Consider the following 15336-nt stretch of genomic DNA (forward strand, 5'->3'; position numbering starts at 1 on the left):
GCAAGACATAGCAGGACAAGACTTAAATAATTTGCTTAAAATTTCTAAACCATTCTATAAGAAGCAGAATCATATGAAAAAATTTGTATTTTTTATAATATATAAATTTATATTTATATATATAATATATAAACATATATATAAATTTATATAAAATATAATTTTATATAATGCCTATATTCTTACGAGCCTTATTAGCAATGTAACATCTATAAACAAATAAACAAAACCCCCATAAAGCAACTTAAGTAAGCTCACTGCAATGATTTGGAAAAGATCTTTCCATTTAAATGGTGACCCCAAGGAAATGGATAAATACTGACCTAATAAGCAAATGGGGTATTATATAGCCATTAAAATTATATGTATAGCACATGCCTATAATTCCAGCACTCGATAGGTTGAGCAAAAGAACTGCAAGTTTGAGGTAAGCCTAGGATACATAGACCGACCCTGTCTCAAAAATAACAAACAAAACAAGAACATATGTGTAAGTACATACACATATCTAAAAATATAATAATGTGGAAAACTACATTAAAAATCATGCTGAGTCCATTGCAGTTATCCATCCCTACACGTATAGGTTTCCTATAAGTATACCTCCCTCAAATAAATTCTGTCTTACCATCTTCAGAAGTCATAGTATGACGCCACTGGGCAAAAGTTCACAAGACCCTATCTTAACCAATAAAAAACTGGGCATGGTGACATGCACCTGTCATCCCAGCCACCTGAGAACTGCCGTCCAGGCTGATCTGGACATAAAAGTGAGACCCCATTCAAAAAATAAACTAAAAAGGACTGCAGGCGTGGCTCAAGTAGTAGTAGTAGTAGTGTGCCTGCCTAGAAAGCATGAGGCCCAGAGTTGAAACCCCAGCCAGCATTGCTCCCCACCAAAAAAAAAAAAATCACTATTTAATACTAAGTAATGTGTACAGTGAGTACTGATGGTAGTCTTCAACATCCAAAATAATTTCCCTTAAGGGGCTGTAGGGAGTGATGGGAGGGACACGACATGGGAATATGGCAAGAATGATATACATTTTTTTAAGCTTAAAACATACTGCTTTATTAGAATAGAGATTTAATTTAAAAACACACAAATAGCTTTGAAATTAAAAAAAATTGGTACACTGTTAAGCTTTAAAATTTAACATTACTATTTCTTACCAAAGTAATAACCTCAGGTTCTGGGTGCCAAAGTCATTCTGGCAAACATTATGATGATAATATTTAGGGTATGAAAAGTAAAGTACAAGCTGGGTCTAGAAGAAGGAAAGGGTAAGTCATCTCCTAACTCTGTAACTATACCAAAAGGTCCTATTTAGAGGAATATAGAACAAACTATATATAATTCATAAGCAAAAGGGAAAGTAGTGACCCAAAAGATAATTATACACTAATACAAGTTCTTTTCATTGTACATTGTAGTGGCCAAGGCTCCACAATGACCCCCCAAATAATCATCATTCTCCTGGTATTCATACTCTTAGGCAGTCTCTCCTTCTTTCCTGTGTGACCAACAGAATATAGCAAAAGTGGCTGTTGTATCACTCCCAAGATTATATTATAAAAGACACTGTGGCATATGTATTTGTGTACCTGTCTTATCCCCCTAACATTGATCACTTACTTTGGGGGAAGCATCTGCTAATATAGTGAGCAGCCCTAGTGAGAGGCCATGGAGGCAAGGAACTGAGGCTTGCTAACAACTATATGAAAAAGCTGCAAAGTGAGCCCTCCATTCTCATGCTAGCCTTCAAATGACTGCAGCCCTTGCTAACAGCTTGACTGTAATTTCATGGACAATCCTGAGCCAGATCATCCAAGCTAAGCTGCCTCTAAATTCCTGACCCAAGAAAAATCATGACATAATAACTACTTATTATCTTAAGCGGCTAGCCCTTATTTGGTAATATTTTGCATAACAAATAACAACACACACACATTATATATATATGATATAGCTTAGTGGTGGAGTGCTTGCCTAGTACATGGGTAAGGCCCTGGGTTTGCTACCCAACACAAAAAGAAGAAAACTGATCACTGGGTGCTGGTGGTTTATGCCTGTAATCCTAGCTATTCAGGAGGCAGAGATGAGAAGGATCGTGGTTCGAAGCCAGCCTGGGAAAACAGTTCTACAAGACCCTATCTCAAAAAACCCTTCACAAAAATAGGGGTGGTGGAGTGGCTCAAGGTGAAGGCCCTGAGTTCAAGCCCTAGTACCACAAAAGAAAAAAGAAAAGAAAATTGATCTATATATACACAAGTAATCAATGGCAGAACTTTTCCCTTTTCATCAGACTTAATTAACATCTCATGAATGGACTGTAAGAAAAGAGAGTTTCCAGAATTATTTACCTGTACAATTGGTGGAGCTGTTTGTGAATAAGGTGATGTCACACCATAGACAGTTGGACATGTCTGTCCTTGATAATATATGGTTGCTTGAGATTGTGCAGGAGAGTACTGCTGCTGTACATTGACAGACTGTTGGTTTGAATCCCACACACTGTAATTCTGTCCCTGGACTGGGCCTGGGGCTGGTACTGGCATGACAGCAACACTAGAGTCTTGGTGTACCACACCATCACTCTGAGTTACATACTGTGAGCTAGAAACTTCCACAGGAGCTGCCACATGTGGCACCACTGGCACTGGTGGAGGGGCACCAAGAGTTTCTGTAGAATGTCCCACCAAGGGCTGAGCATGATCATAAGGAGCAGGAGAACACACAGGGTCCATGCTGGGTGTGGGCAGAAGTACCTTTCCAGCATTAGGGTTGCTGGGATCCACATAGGCCTGCATGGGATAACCTGGTGGATAGCCAGCAAAGGGGTGATGAGAGGCATTATAGCCAAGAGAGTCATAGGGCAGTGGGGATGTCATTCCCAAGTTTTGCATCTGCTGTTGTTGTTTCTGAGCCTCCCGTTGGGCCACCTCTTGCTCAAACAATTTCCGGCGCTCCTCTGTAGAAAGTTTATTGCGGTCTTTAATTCGTACTTTCTTTTTAGAAGTTGGCGTATCATATCTAGAAAGAAAACAATAAAAGGACCACTAAGTTACTCTCTGAATCATGGACTTACCAAAGCACTAAAAAATATGTTTAGTGATCATTACTAAACCGTTAACTATACCAAGTCCAATTAGGTCTTGATTAAAAATCATACTTGAAAGTAGTTAAGAGTGTGCAAAGCCCTGGGTTCAATCCCCAGCACCACACACACACAAACAATTAGTTAAGGAGTCTTGCAGACAGAATAGATCCCCAAGGAAATCAACACATAAGTCAAAAATAACTCTCCCTGTGTTCTCAGATTCTACAATTTCAACTAAAAGATATACAATATAATAGTATCTTATTCTTCCTTATAGTTAGGGATGGTTCTATAACTACAGATTCTGGACCTTAAAGAAAATCCAGTGTCACCAGCCAAGAAATAACACAATATCAATCAAATTTGGTGCCCCTCAAATCCAAAGTATAGTTAAGCAGGAGGTTAGAGCTGAAGAGAATTAGTAAGTTGGAATATAAACTTCAAATTAAAAACTTTCAATGAATTCAAACCATGTAAAGAATAAGAAACCCATATATAATTAAAAAATAGAACAAGAGAAAAATCGGGTTACTTGAGGCATGTTAGCAATTAAACCAATAAATTTCACAAAAACAGTATGGAAAGCCAGGACAGACACAAAGAATACTGTCAAAGTATTGAGAAAAACTGTTAAACTAGCAAAACCTCCCTTTAAAAATGAAGTACTCATATAAGACTTGTACATAACAGCAAGCAATATTCACCACAGCAAAAATGTGGAAACAACCCAAATGTCTACCAAATGATGAATTTATAAACTATAGTACATGTATAGCAGAATACAATTCAGCAATAAAAAAGAACTACTCAGATATACAACATGTACAAAAATGTACAATATGGTAGGTGAAAGAAGGCAGATTCAAATACTATATACTATATGAGGCCACAAAAATGACTGGAAGAAAAAATTAGCAGGTCAGAAAGCAGATCAGCGCATGACAGGAGTTAGGAATATGGGAGGCACTGACTACAAAAGAGGTTTCAACTACAAGGGAATTCTTATTTGGGGGGATGTTGAACTACAATGGAATTTTTTGATATGATAAAAATGTATCATTACTGTGGTTGTGGTTACATAACTATGTGCATTTGAAAAAACTAATTTAATTCACTTAAAATGGTGAATCTTATTGTAATTTGTAACTACCAATTAAATAACTATGATTGTTAAAGATGAGAGTGAGCAATGCAAACAAAAATATGTAAGACTTTTGTTTTGTTCAGGATTTTAGTTTTAGATTTTGTTAAACTAACTAAAACCAGCAGTTAAAGAATTGCTACAATGTATTTAAAAAACTAAAATCAATTATGAACTATTTATCAGACACAGAAAGATTAAAAAGGAAGGAAAAGAGATACCAGCTAAATCCCTACCATCAGAATATTCTATTAATATCCAATAAGAGAATTTAAAACACACTAGTAATTAAATTAGAACTCTAACAAAAATATTTTAAACATACTCTGAAAATCATAATAGAAATCTGAAGCAAAAACATGCTGAAAATTAATGAGCTAAGCATTCACACAAATTAAAAATTTTTTTAAAAAAGTAAGACTGGACATGGTAGCTCACACATCTAATCCCAACTAACACGAGAAGTAGAGATTAGGAGGATCAAGCTTTGAGGCCAGCAGGGAAAAAGTTAGCAAGACCTCATCTCAATCAATAAGCAGTGGTGACATGAGCCTATGATTCCAGCTATATGAGAGGCCACAGGTAGGAGACTAAAGGCTGGCCTAAAGCAAAAAAGAGCTGGAGGGTGGCTAAAGTGGTAGAAGGCCTGCCTACCAAGTGTGAGGCTCTGAGTTCAAAACACAGTACAGAGAAAAAAATTTCAGTATAATAACCCTAAAACATAGAAGGAAATAAAACACCAGCAGCTCACACCTGTAATTCTAGATACTTAAGAGGATTGTGGTTCGAAGCCAGCCCAGGCAAATAGTTCATGAGACCCTATCTCAAAAAACACTTTATAAAATTTGGGCTGGTGGAGTGGCTCAAGATGAAGGCCCTGAGTTCAAGCCCCAGTACCACACAAAAAAAAATAAATAAAGAGTAAAAAACAATTATCAAGATAAAAGAAGAATAGTATCATTCTATAATTTGTATTAGAGATATTGCCTACAAAAAACAAGTACAGTACATAAAGATTAGAGAAAAAAGGAAACAAATTCAAATGATATGAAGTATTGACATACCAACACCAAAAAAAGGGGAAGGCACCCCATAAAATTACTGAAATTAATAACTTTTATTAGATCAATATATGAAAGTCAATTATACATCTAAACACCAACAAACCAAAAATCTAACAAAAACTTCAAAGTTCCTATAAATAAATACACCTCAGACACGTAAGTTTTATTGAAGACAATTTTAAATTTTATTAAAGAAAACTTTTATCTTTATTAAAAAAACATTAAAGAAGACCTAACTAGTCAGAGATAAGAATATTCCCAATTATAATGATGTCACATTTCCATATCTATCTCTCTTTCTCAAGGAGTACAACAATAAGCAGATTCTAAGGAAGAACAAAAGACTATACAAGCAAGAACAAGAGATCACAGAAGTCAAGAAGGTATGGAGACTTGCCTTTGTTGCTATTAACACTTTGTATATAAACTACAGTCATTACAAGCCCAGAAACAACTTCCCATATATGAAAATGTTTTGAATTAAGGCAGTACTGCATTATTAGTGATGGGCATTCAGGTTAAATGGTGCTAGAACAACTGGGCTATTACTTGGCAAAAAATGAAACTGGATCCCTACCTTACAGAAACATTAACTTCAAATGGATTTAGGACTTTAAACAGACACATACGAAACTACATAGACAGACAGACAGACAGACAGATAGATAGATAGATAGAAATGGCAGTGCTGGGGACTGAACCCAGAGTTTTGTGCATGCAAGACAAGCACTCTACCATTAAACTCTATCCCCAGCACTAGAAAGGATTTCTTAAAACACAATGAACACTAACCAGAAAGGAACTATACATTATACACAATACATTCAATTACACCATAATTAATAAATCCTGTATAGCAAGCTACAAAGAAAGTCAAAATACTACCCATGAACTGGGAGAAACCACTTGCAAAATTTATCACCAAAACAATATTTAGAATATATATATAAAGAACTTCTAAAACTTGAGAAGACAAATAAGTCTATAAATGAGTAATATATGTCACAGAAAAGGTAACAGAAATGTCCAGTAAATGACAAGATGTTCAGTCTATTCAGTAATAAGAGAAATGTGGATTAAAATCACAATGAGTTAACATTATATACCTAGAGAGCCCAAAATTAAAAATTCTGCTAAGTGCATAAAAATGGATGTTACACAGCATTTTTTTTAATTTTAAAAACAAATATAATTTTAAAACACCAGGCCTGCCAGGCACCAGTGGTTCATGCCTATAATTCTAGCTACTCAGGAAGCAGAGATCAGGAGGATGACAGTTTGAAGCCAGCATGGGCAAATAAAAAACCCATCACAAAATAGGACTGGTGGAGTAGCTCAAAGTGTAGGCTCTGAGTTCAAACTCCACTACCACCACAAAAAAAAAAAAAAGCCAGGCCTAATGGTGCATGGCTATAATCCTAGCTACTTGGAAGTGCAGACAGGAGGATTACAAATTACCAGCCAACCTGGGCAAAAGATAACAAGACCCTCTATTAAAAACAAAATAAAATCAAAACGACTGGATGTGTAGATCCAGTAGTACTACACATTTGCCTAACAAGCATGAGACTCTGGGTTCAAATCCCCTATGTAAATCAATAAATCAATAAGTCAATAATAAATATAAAAGAAAATAAAAAGAATTTCTCGAGAATGAATGTTTTCTAGCTCTCAATGGTTTGCTTTTCTACTAGCACAAGGGAATTTCTGACATTTTTAAATCAGCATTTTGGTTAATATGGAACACAATTCGCTGACTTTTGAAGAGTAACTTCCACTGTCCTTTAAAGAACAAATCTTCAGGAAAAAAAAAAAAAAGTTTAAAAAAAAAAGCTCTCTGCCTCCAGATCCCACCTGCTCCCTCTTTATTTCCCTTCTCTAACTTTCAATAAACTCCATTTACACCCACAAAAAAAATAAAAAAAAAAAAAGCTGGGTTTGGTGGCACACAACTGTAATTCTAACACTCTGGAGGCTGAGGTGAGAGGCACTATAAGTGTGAGGCATCTTGGATACATAGTGAGACCTGATCTCAAAAACCAAGAAAGAAGCCAGGCGCAAGAGGCTCATGCCTGTAATCCTAGCTACTCAGGAGGCAGAGATCAGGAGGATCACCATTTGAAGCCAGCCCCGGGCAAATGGTTTGTGAGACACTATCTTGAAAATACCCAACACAAAACAGGATTTGTGGAGTGGCTCAAGTAGTAGAGTGCCTGCCTAGCAAGCATGAAGCCCAGAGTTCAAACCCCAACACTGCCAAAAAACATATAAATAAATAAAAGAAGAACAAATCTTTGGCTCCTTAGAATAACATTTATCTTTTATTTTATGTGTTTATTTGATATGTGTGTGTGGTGGGGAAGTACTATGGCTTGAACTCAGAGTCGTAGGCTTGCTGGGCAAGTGCTCTACCACTTGAGTCACACCTCCAACCCCCTACACAGGATTTAAATGTCATCAATTAGAAACTATTCAATTACCAAAACTCTATTAATCTTCACATCCATTATTAGTTTGAAAAGAGAATCTATCTTAAGATATACCAGAAAAGCTTTATACTTATTCATTAAAAGATACTAATTCTAAAAACCACTATTGTCCAAAGCTAAAAGCAGGTTGGGAGGGACAAGTGCTTTTTGACCTACCCAAAAGAGAAAAACTCAGTCACTTACCTGTCATCTGGCCTTTTTGTTCCCCGTTCATAGGCAGAAGGAGGTGGTGAAACAGAGCCTCTTCGTTTCCTTTTTTCTTTATTTTGAGTTTGCTTGTCTGGGTCTCTCTCTCGTGATCTGTTAGGAGTCTTTGGAGCTGCTGTTTGATCTCTGAAGGCAACAGCATCCCTTCCTCGTTCAGTTACTAGGGTGAAAAGGTTTGTAAAAAATTTACTTGGTAGACTTTTCTCCACTGTAGTAGTGCATCAAATATATAATAAAACTTCTATCCAACAAAGAGACTTATGGGCTCTTTCTCATCCACCTAGTGCGGAAATAGGATGAAACGTCAGTCTTATGTGTGTACTCACTCTACTTACTACAACTCTATTCCATGAATGCTCTTTATTTTTCTTTTCCTCACCAAAGTTTCAGTCCAAGTTGTCAATATTTCTAACAGGTTCTGTAAGCATGCATGCATACACTGAGCAAGGCATTTTTACCTCATCAGTTCAAAATGAAAAAGCCTTCAACTGATCTACAACTCCCTTTATGTAACTAGTAGTAAAGAAATCTGACATGTTTAACATAACATCAATTAGAAGTTTCTTTTTCTTTTGCAATACCACTGAACCACATCCGTAGCTCCTAGAAAAGTCTCAATAATTTAGTCAGGCATGTGGTACACAACACATGGAGGCAGAGGCAGGAAGATCTGACAGTTCAAGCCAGCCCTGGCAAAGTTTGTGAGACCCAATCTCAAAATCAAAGTTTTGAGACCGTATTTCAAATACAAAATGAAAAAAAAAAAAAATTTTTTTTTTAATTAAAAAAAATTTAAAAGGGGTTGGGAGCATAGCTCAAGTGGTAGAGTACCTGCCTTGCAAGCAAGGGGCCAAGGTTCAATTCTACAATATGGAAGGAAAGAAAAGGAAGGAAGGAAGGAGGGAGGGAGAGAGGAAGGAGGAAAGAAATAGATTTCTTTAATTAAAAAAAGATTTATGGGGGCTGGAGGAGTGGCTCAAGAGGTAAGAGCACCTGCCTAGCAAGTGTGAGACCCTGAACAAATCCCAGTACCCCCAAAACAACCAACCAACCAACCAACCAAACAAACAAACAAAAAAAGAAAGTATTTATGGCCAGGTATAGTAGCTCAAGCATGTAATCCAGCTACTTGAGGTAGAGAGCAGGAGGATCACAGTTCAAAGCAAGGTCAGGCAAAAAATTAACAAGCCCCCATCTCAAAAACAAGCTAAGCATGGTGGTGTGTGCCTATCACCTCAGCTACATGGGAAGTGTAGGTAGCAGGACTGCAGTTCGGGCCCACAGAGGCAAAATTAAGAGACCCTAGCCAAAAAAAAGGCTAGGGATGTGGCTCAACTGTGGGGTCCTGACTTCAAAATCCCAGGAGTGGCAGGCACCAGTGGCTTGTATCTATAATCCTAGCTATCAGAAGGCAGAGATCAGGAGGATAATGATTTGAAGCCAGCCTGGGCAAATAGTTCACGAAACCCTATCTCAGGAATATCCAACATAAAACTGGGCTCTCAGAGTGGCTCAAGTGGTAGGGTGCCTGCCTAGCAAGTATGAGGCCCTGAGTTCAGTAATACCCCAAAAAATTCTTTTTATGAATACAACTTAAAACAAGGAAAATATTTCAAACATGGGTGCTAACTTAGGAAATTATGAAAACCAGAGAAGCACATGTCCTTTTTTTTTTTTTTTTTTTCCTTTTCCATTTGGCAATACTGGTTGTTGAACTCAGAGCCTAATGCTTGATAGGCAGACAATCTACCATTTGAGCCATGTCTCCAGCTCTTTTTGAGTTGGTTATTTGTAAGACAAGGTCTCACTTTATGCATGGGTCAACCTGGACTAGGATTGTCTTATTTGTGTTTCCTGGCATAGTTAGGATGACAGGCATATATCACGGCACCCAGACATTGGTTGAGATGGGGATCTCACAAACTTTTTGCCTGGGTTTGCCTCAAACCATGATCTTCCCAATCTCCATCTCCCTCATAGTATTTGCCACCACACCCAGCTCACTATTTAGGAGTCTCACTAATTTGGTTGGTTTGCAACAATCCTATCTCTACTTCCCAAGTAGCTGGGACTACAGATGTAAACCACAACACCTGACCTATACAGAATTTTCTACCAGCATATGGTATAAATGAGTTATTTTGAGGGAGAAAAATACTGTACTGAGAAAATATTGTACTGGTCCAGCTCAGAAAGTATCAACATTATACCATCTGTGAGGTACCATTATCCAGGTTCATTTGGATTTAGTCATGACCACTCTGTTTTCTCTTGCAAACCCATATTTCTTATTCTGATGTACATTTCCTTAAACTGTGTTTTGTTTTGGTTTTTTTTTTCCCCAACTGTACCTGGCAAAATAAAAAAGGATTCATACCAAGAATTCACATTCTGACTCTATATGTTAGAATATATGAGGCAAAGAAGTCATTCCATTTATTCAGGCTGATTTTTTTCATAAAGCCAAAGGAAATTACATATTTCCCAAAGCATTTCACAATTTTTCTGAATTTTAAAGGTCTAAGCTTTAATTGTTTGACATTGAGGGTAGAAGCCAGGTTTGTTTATAAGCATTTCCTTATTCTAAAAGCCTGATACTGACATAGAGGGTTCCATATATAAAAGAGACTAAAATCGCTACATAAAAGGTTGCCTCTTGAAAAGATTATCGCTGTCCATTAAAGACCATCCTTTGAATCTCCTAGAGGGCCATACCAGACCAGATATTTGGAAAGTAATGAGAGGAAATCCTCAGTGGTATTTAAGTTTTGCCTATAATGTTAATGGTTTCACCTAAGTGAGCCCAGATAGGTATCCTCTAATGATCAACTCTATAATGCTGCCCCTGGTTTTACAATCAGTAAAGAAAGCCCCCCATTGTCTTCTTTCTTATGGAAAGAGTTCTTTGCAGCCCTAAGCAGGACATCTGACTATGAAGAGAATAACCCAATAGAGTTTTAAAATATGCAAAGGATATAACAATGGTGCAAAGGATACCACACAGATCTTTACCAATAAGAATAGTTTAAGGTTATAAAAAGCTATACACACCAAAAATAAGGTGAAAGACACACAAGCTGCAGGGGTTCAACAAACCAGTGTCAGCCACCATAACTGTTTTACTTCCTAAAAAAAGCTTGTTAGAAACATAAGTGGTAAAAGTCTTATGAAGCAGGCTCCCATGGAATCCCTGTTATCTATTCTGTAGCAGTGATTTTTGTCTTTTGAGAAGTCATTGATTCCTTGAGAATCTGACAAAATCCTTTAACTTTCCCTAGAACAGTAAATACACACAAAGTATTTGGCAGATAAACACTCTTCCACAGACCTCTAGGACTACAGATTTAAGAATGCCTATTCTAGATCAGGTGTGTGGCTCAAGTGGTGGCAGAAACACAAGACCCTGAGTTCAAATGCCAGTACTGTCAAAAAAAAGTCTACTCTAGAGCTGGGGAACTAGCAGTAACTCAGTGTAGAAGTGTAGAGTGTTTGCCTAGTATGTGTAAGACCATGGGTTCAATATTCAGCATTGAAGTAAAAAAAGAAGAATGTCTACTCCAGTAGTGGAATAACGAATGGATGATGAACTACTCAAGACCAGAACTTAAAAAAAGCAGCAACATAGACAGTTTAAGGGAAGGGACATCTCCTTTGGCAAAAAGTCATCAAGAAGGAATAAAAGGACAAGTTTCCAAACTTTTACACCAACTATTTCATTTACCTGTCTATATGTTGTTTAGTTTCAAAAAATGAAAAAAACTGATAGTTTCTTATCAATTACTTCTGCATATACCAAAATAATACTTATAAAATCATTGACACAGAGTATCTTTGAATACCTACTTGTGCTTTCCTTTTCAGTTTGACTTTTCTTTGGAATTCGATACACCTCCTGCAAAAAATAAACCAAAAGACAGATTAATAATGTGGGGTGAAGTGAGATTGCTTTGAAACTGATTGATTTCAACAACAAAAAAGGGAGAGGGAATGGGCTGATATTAATTATTCTCCAAAGTTTAACATTTTTTGGCTTTAAATAAAAGTAAGTCCTAGCTCCGAAAAAAACAAGTAAAAATATACAGCACAGTTTTACTTCTACCAGGGTTGTATGGTCTCAATATTTAAAAAAAAGCACACTAAATGACTGAGGCATTTTATTTCTATGAGGAATCCACTTTTTGAGAACGCTAATTTTTGTATGCCTTTCTATATATGCATTGCTGCAAAAAAATCGAAATCATCTATAGTTCTTCTACTGGGAGTATTCATAAGTACAATTCCAATGTACTTACGTAACATAGTTAGAGAAAAACACTTCAGGCCAGGTACAGTGGCTCAGGTCTATAATCCCAGTTACCTGTGAGGCAGGGATCAGGATGACAACAGATAAAGGCCAGCCTGAGAAAAAGTGAGTAAGAATTCATCTTAACCAACAAGCAGGTCTTAATGGAGCACACAGGAGGTGTTAAGTAAAAGGACCATGGTCCAAAGGCTGGCCCTAGGTCAAAACACCATTCTTATGTGAAAGTAACTAAAGCAGAAAGGACTGAGGGCTTGGAGACAGAGCTCAAATGGTAGAGGTCTGGCCTACCAAGAGTAAGGCCCTGAGGTCAAACCCCAGCAACACACTCAAACACACACACACACACACACACACACACACACACACACACACACACACTTCAGAAAAATTACATGTATAAAGACAATTCCTTTTTTTTTGTGGTACTGGGGCTTTTTTGTTTGTTTCTGTTTTTTTTTTTTAATAAAAATAATTCCCATTACTCAGTATATTTTTATATTTTGTTTTTGTAGTGCTGGGGACAGAACACAGGACCTCTGTGCAATTCAGTCTATTTTCCTATAAGTACAAAAACAACTTGGCTAATAGCCAAGTGTAATATCTACTTTGCAGATGTTATTGTTACAAAAAAATTGAAAAGATAAGCACTATTAAATTATTGTCACCTAATACTATACCAAAATTCATCCTGAGAAATGTAAACTGTTTTTAAGCCTTAATGTACCTTTTCTTGCTGTGTAACTTCTAAGGCCTAGAACATAGTTTATTGCTCTGACAATTCCACAAAATTCTAGTCCATCAAGTAGTGCTTGAGCACAAGTTCTTAACCAGTCACTGTGATTGCTGTATCTCTAGCACCAACCATGTGAAGATTACTGTGACATTTCTTAAGATCATTATGTTAGTGACAAATCCCCACACTCTCAACAGTTCATAACATAATGCAGTCCTTTTATGGTAATCATGCAATGTTAATCACACCTGTGTGACCTAGCGATACCATTTTGGAAATTATTCTAAGAAAAAGAGTGATTATTTCCACATTATTGTTGGTTCTAATTATACAACTGAGGAAAGTTCAGTTGATATTGAAAATAGCAAACATGGACCATATTGATACGGGGAAATTTATATGGACGCAAATCTTTTAAAAATCTCCAATGTTATATGCATGCCGAAAAATTATCTAATAGATGGTTGTTACAGTTTTATTTATGCACTTATCCTATGAGCAGGAGTCATTCTAAATACTTCAACTGCATTATTTTATTTGAGCTTCAGAACAATCCTCTGAGACTAAGTACTACTATCTCCATTTTACAAATAGGAAAATATAAAAAGCTTAGCAACCTATTCAAGGCTGTAATACTATCAAAAAGTATTTTTCTACTGTACTAGATGACACACAATATGCCCAATTATTTTAAGATGGAAGTCTATTTTTGCAATTTCTGCACAGATGTAGTTATCTTGCATCTCCTTAAGCTCCATCCCCTCATTTCTATGTACAAGGACTTTGTTTTCTTTTATTTTTGGCACTACTGGGGCTTGAACTCAGGGCCTCATGCTTACTAGGCAGGTGCTCTACCACTTGAGCCACTCTGCCAGTCCTGTACAAGGACTTTCATTAGAACTGTGATTCTCTACTCTGGCTGCACAATTAGACAATCCCACAAAGCTTTTAAAGAAATATAACCCCAGACAAATTAAATCTCTAGGTGTGAATCAGACACCCTTCTTTTTAAAAAGCTCCTCAGAAAGTTTTGAAGTACAGAGCTAATAGCTTCTCTTAAATGTTCTCATACCTGACAGAATCTGGGAGAGGTAACTATACCAGTATGTTCTCAACTCAAGAGTCATCAAGATTCTCTTTCCTCTGCTATTCTGAGAGATGCCTGGGGTTGTGGAGCTGCCAACATCTAGCTGTGAGTAATACTGAATCAGGGATAAAGACAAGAAAGACAAAGCTGATACTCTTAGCTCTGACTTCTCTGCCTCTGATGTATTATTAGACATTAGGTAAAATAAGAATACACTCTTATTAGCTACTGCTAATAAAAGAAAAAGAAAAAGATATTCTGCTAACTTTAAGAAGCTTGAAAATGGGCTGGGGGTGTGGCTCAAGTGGTAGAGTGCTGGGTAAGCAATCTAGCAAAAGCAAGGGAACAGTCTGAAAACAACAGTCTGAAAACAACTGGGTACATTAGGTTACTCTGTGAACCTAGGCATTCTAAAAACTAACAGGTTCATTAACAAAGGATGCTTAGTATATATTGAGGGTCCAACTAACTACCTAGTTTCTTCAATCTACCTAGTTTCTTTTGCATAACATCTTGACAAGTATTTATTACAAATATCTAAAGTATTATACCGGTATCAAGCTGGGGACCCTTTCTGTGGAGGCAGTTAATGTACCGCAGGAAATGCTTCCCAAAGATAAATTCCTAGTTCCATGTGAAAGTTTAGATTAACTGCTAAAGTGAAAATATATTCGGATGTTCACAAAAGGAATGATTACTTCAGGGAAACAAGTTTAATAAATATGTACCCAAGCTCTTGGAATGGCGAATCTGATCTTCCTCTTCATAAAATCAAAGCATAAAAATTTAAAGTAGAAACTATGATTATCTACTCCTTCCTCCTCAATCTATACATTAGGAAATTTAGGTCCTAGAAATGCAAATGGAGTTTTCCTAAGTTCCACAGTTTTGAAAGCTAAGAAGGAAGTAGCCATGTGAAGATTACCGTGACATTTCTTAAGATCACTATGTTAGCCAGAGTGACATGAAAGTCTGCTGGAAATAATGCCACATCCACAGGTCACAGAATTCACTGTAGAAAATGTGTATCTAAGCTGGCTTCATTCAAATTAACCCTGGGAGACTGGCATATTATGAAAACATTGAACTATGGTTCTGAGTTCTAACTTTGCCCTCTGAAGGGCCTAAAAGAATCTTGCTTCTGCACTCCATCCAATATTCTTTACATAGTACTCCCTCTTTTACCTCTTTAGTGTCTACACACTGCTCAC

General features: G+C 36.8%; 1 protein-coding gene and 1 non-coding gene across 7 annotated transcripts in view; both read right to left on the bottom strand.

Moving 5' to 3' along the window:
* Setd2 (SET domain containing 2, histone lysine methyltransferase) overlaps positions 1 to 15336 on the bottom strand; it is a 116890-nt gene that overhangs the window by 27024 nt on the left and 74530 nt on the right. For 4 of the 6 annotated variants that reach the window (XM_074059455.1, XM_074059456.1, XM_074059457.1 and 1 more), the window contains 3 exons: positions 11846 to 11894; positions 7979 to 8162; positions 2365 to 3034 (listed from right to left, as the gene is read on the bottom strand). In XM_074059455.1, coding sequence (XP_073915556.1) covers positions 2365 to 3034; positions 7979 to 8162; positions 11846 to 11894 — 903 coding nt within the window. Of the gene's footprint in view, positions 1 to 2364; positions 3035 to 7978; positions 8163 to 11845; positions 11895 to 15336 lie in introns of those variants that run through there. The other 2 variants (XR_012443175.1, XR_012443176.1) reach the window with 2 other exon arrangements.
* Trnat-agu (transfer RNA threonine (anticodon AGU)) lies at positions 13839 to 13911 on the bottom strand. The gene has a single exon. It is a non-coding gene; the product is annotated as a tRNA-Thr (tRNA).

The sequence above is a fragment of the Castor canadensis genome, chromosome 17 (genome assembly GCF_047511655.1).
Source record: "Castor canadensis chromosome 17, mCasCan1.hap1v2, whole genome shotgun sequence".
Lineage (NCBI taxonomy): Eukaryota > Metazoa > Chordata > Mammalia > Rodentia > Castoridae > Castor > Castor canadensis.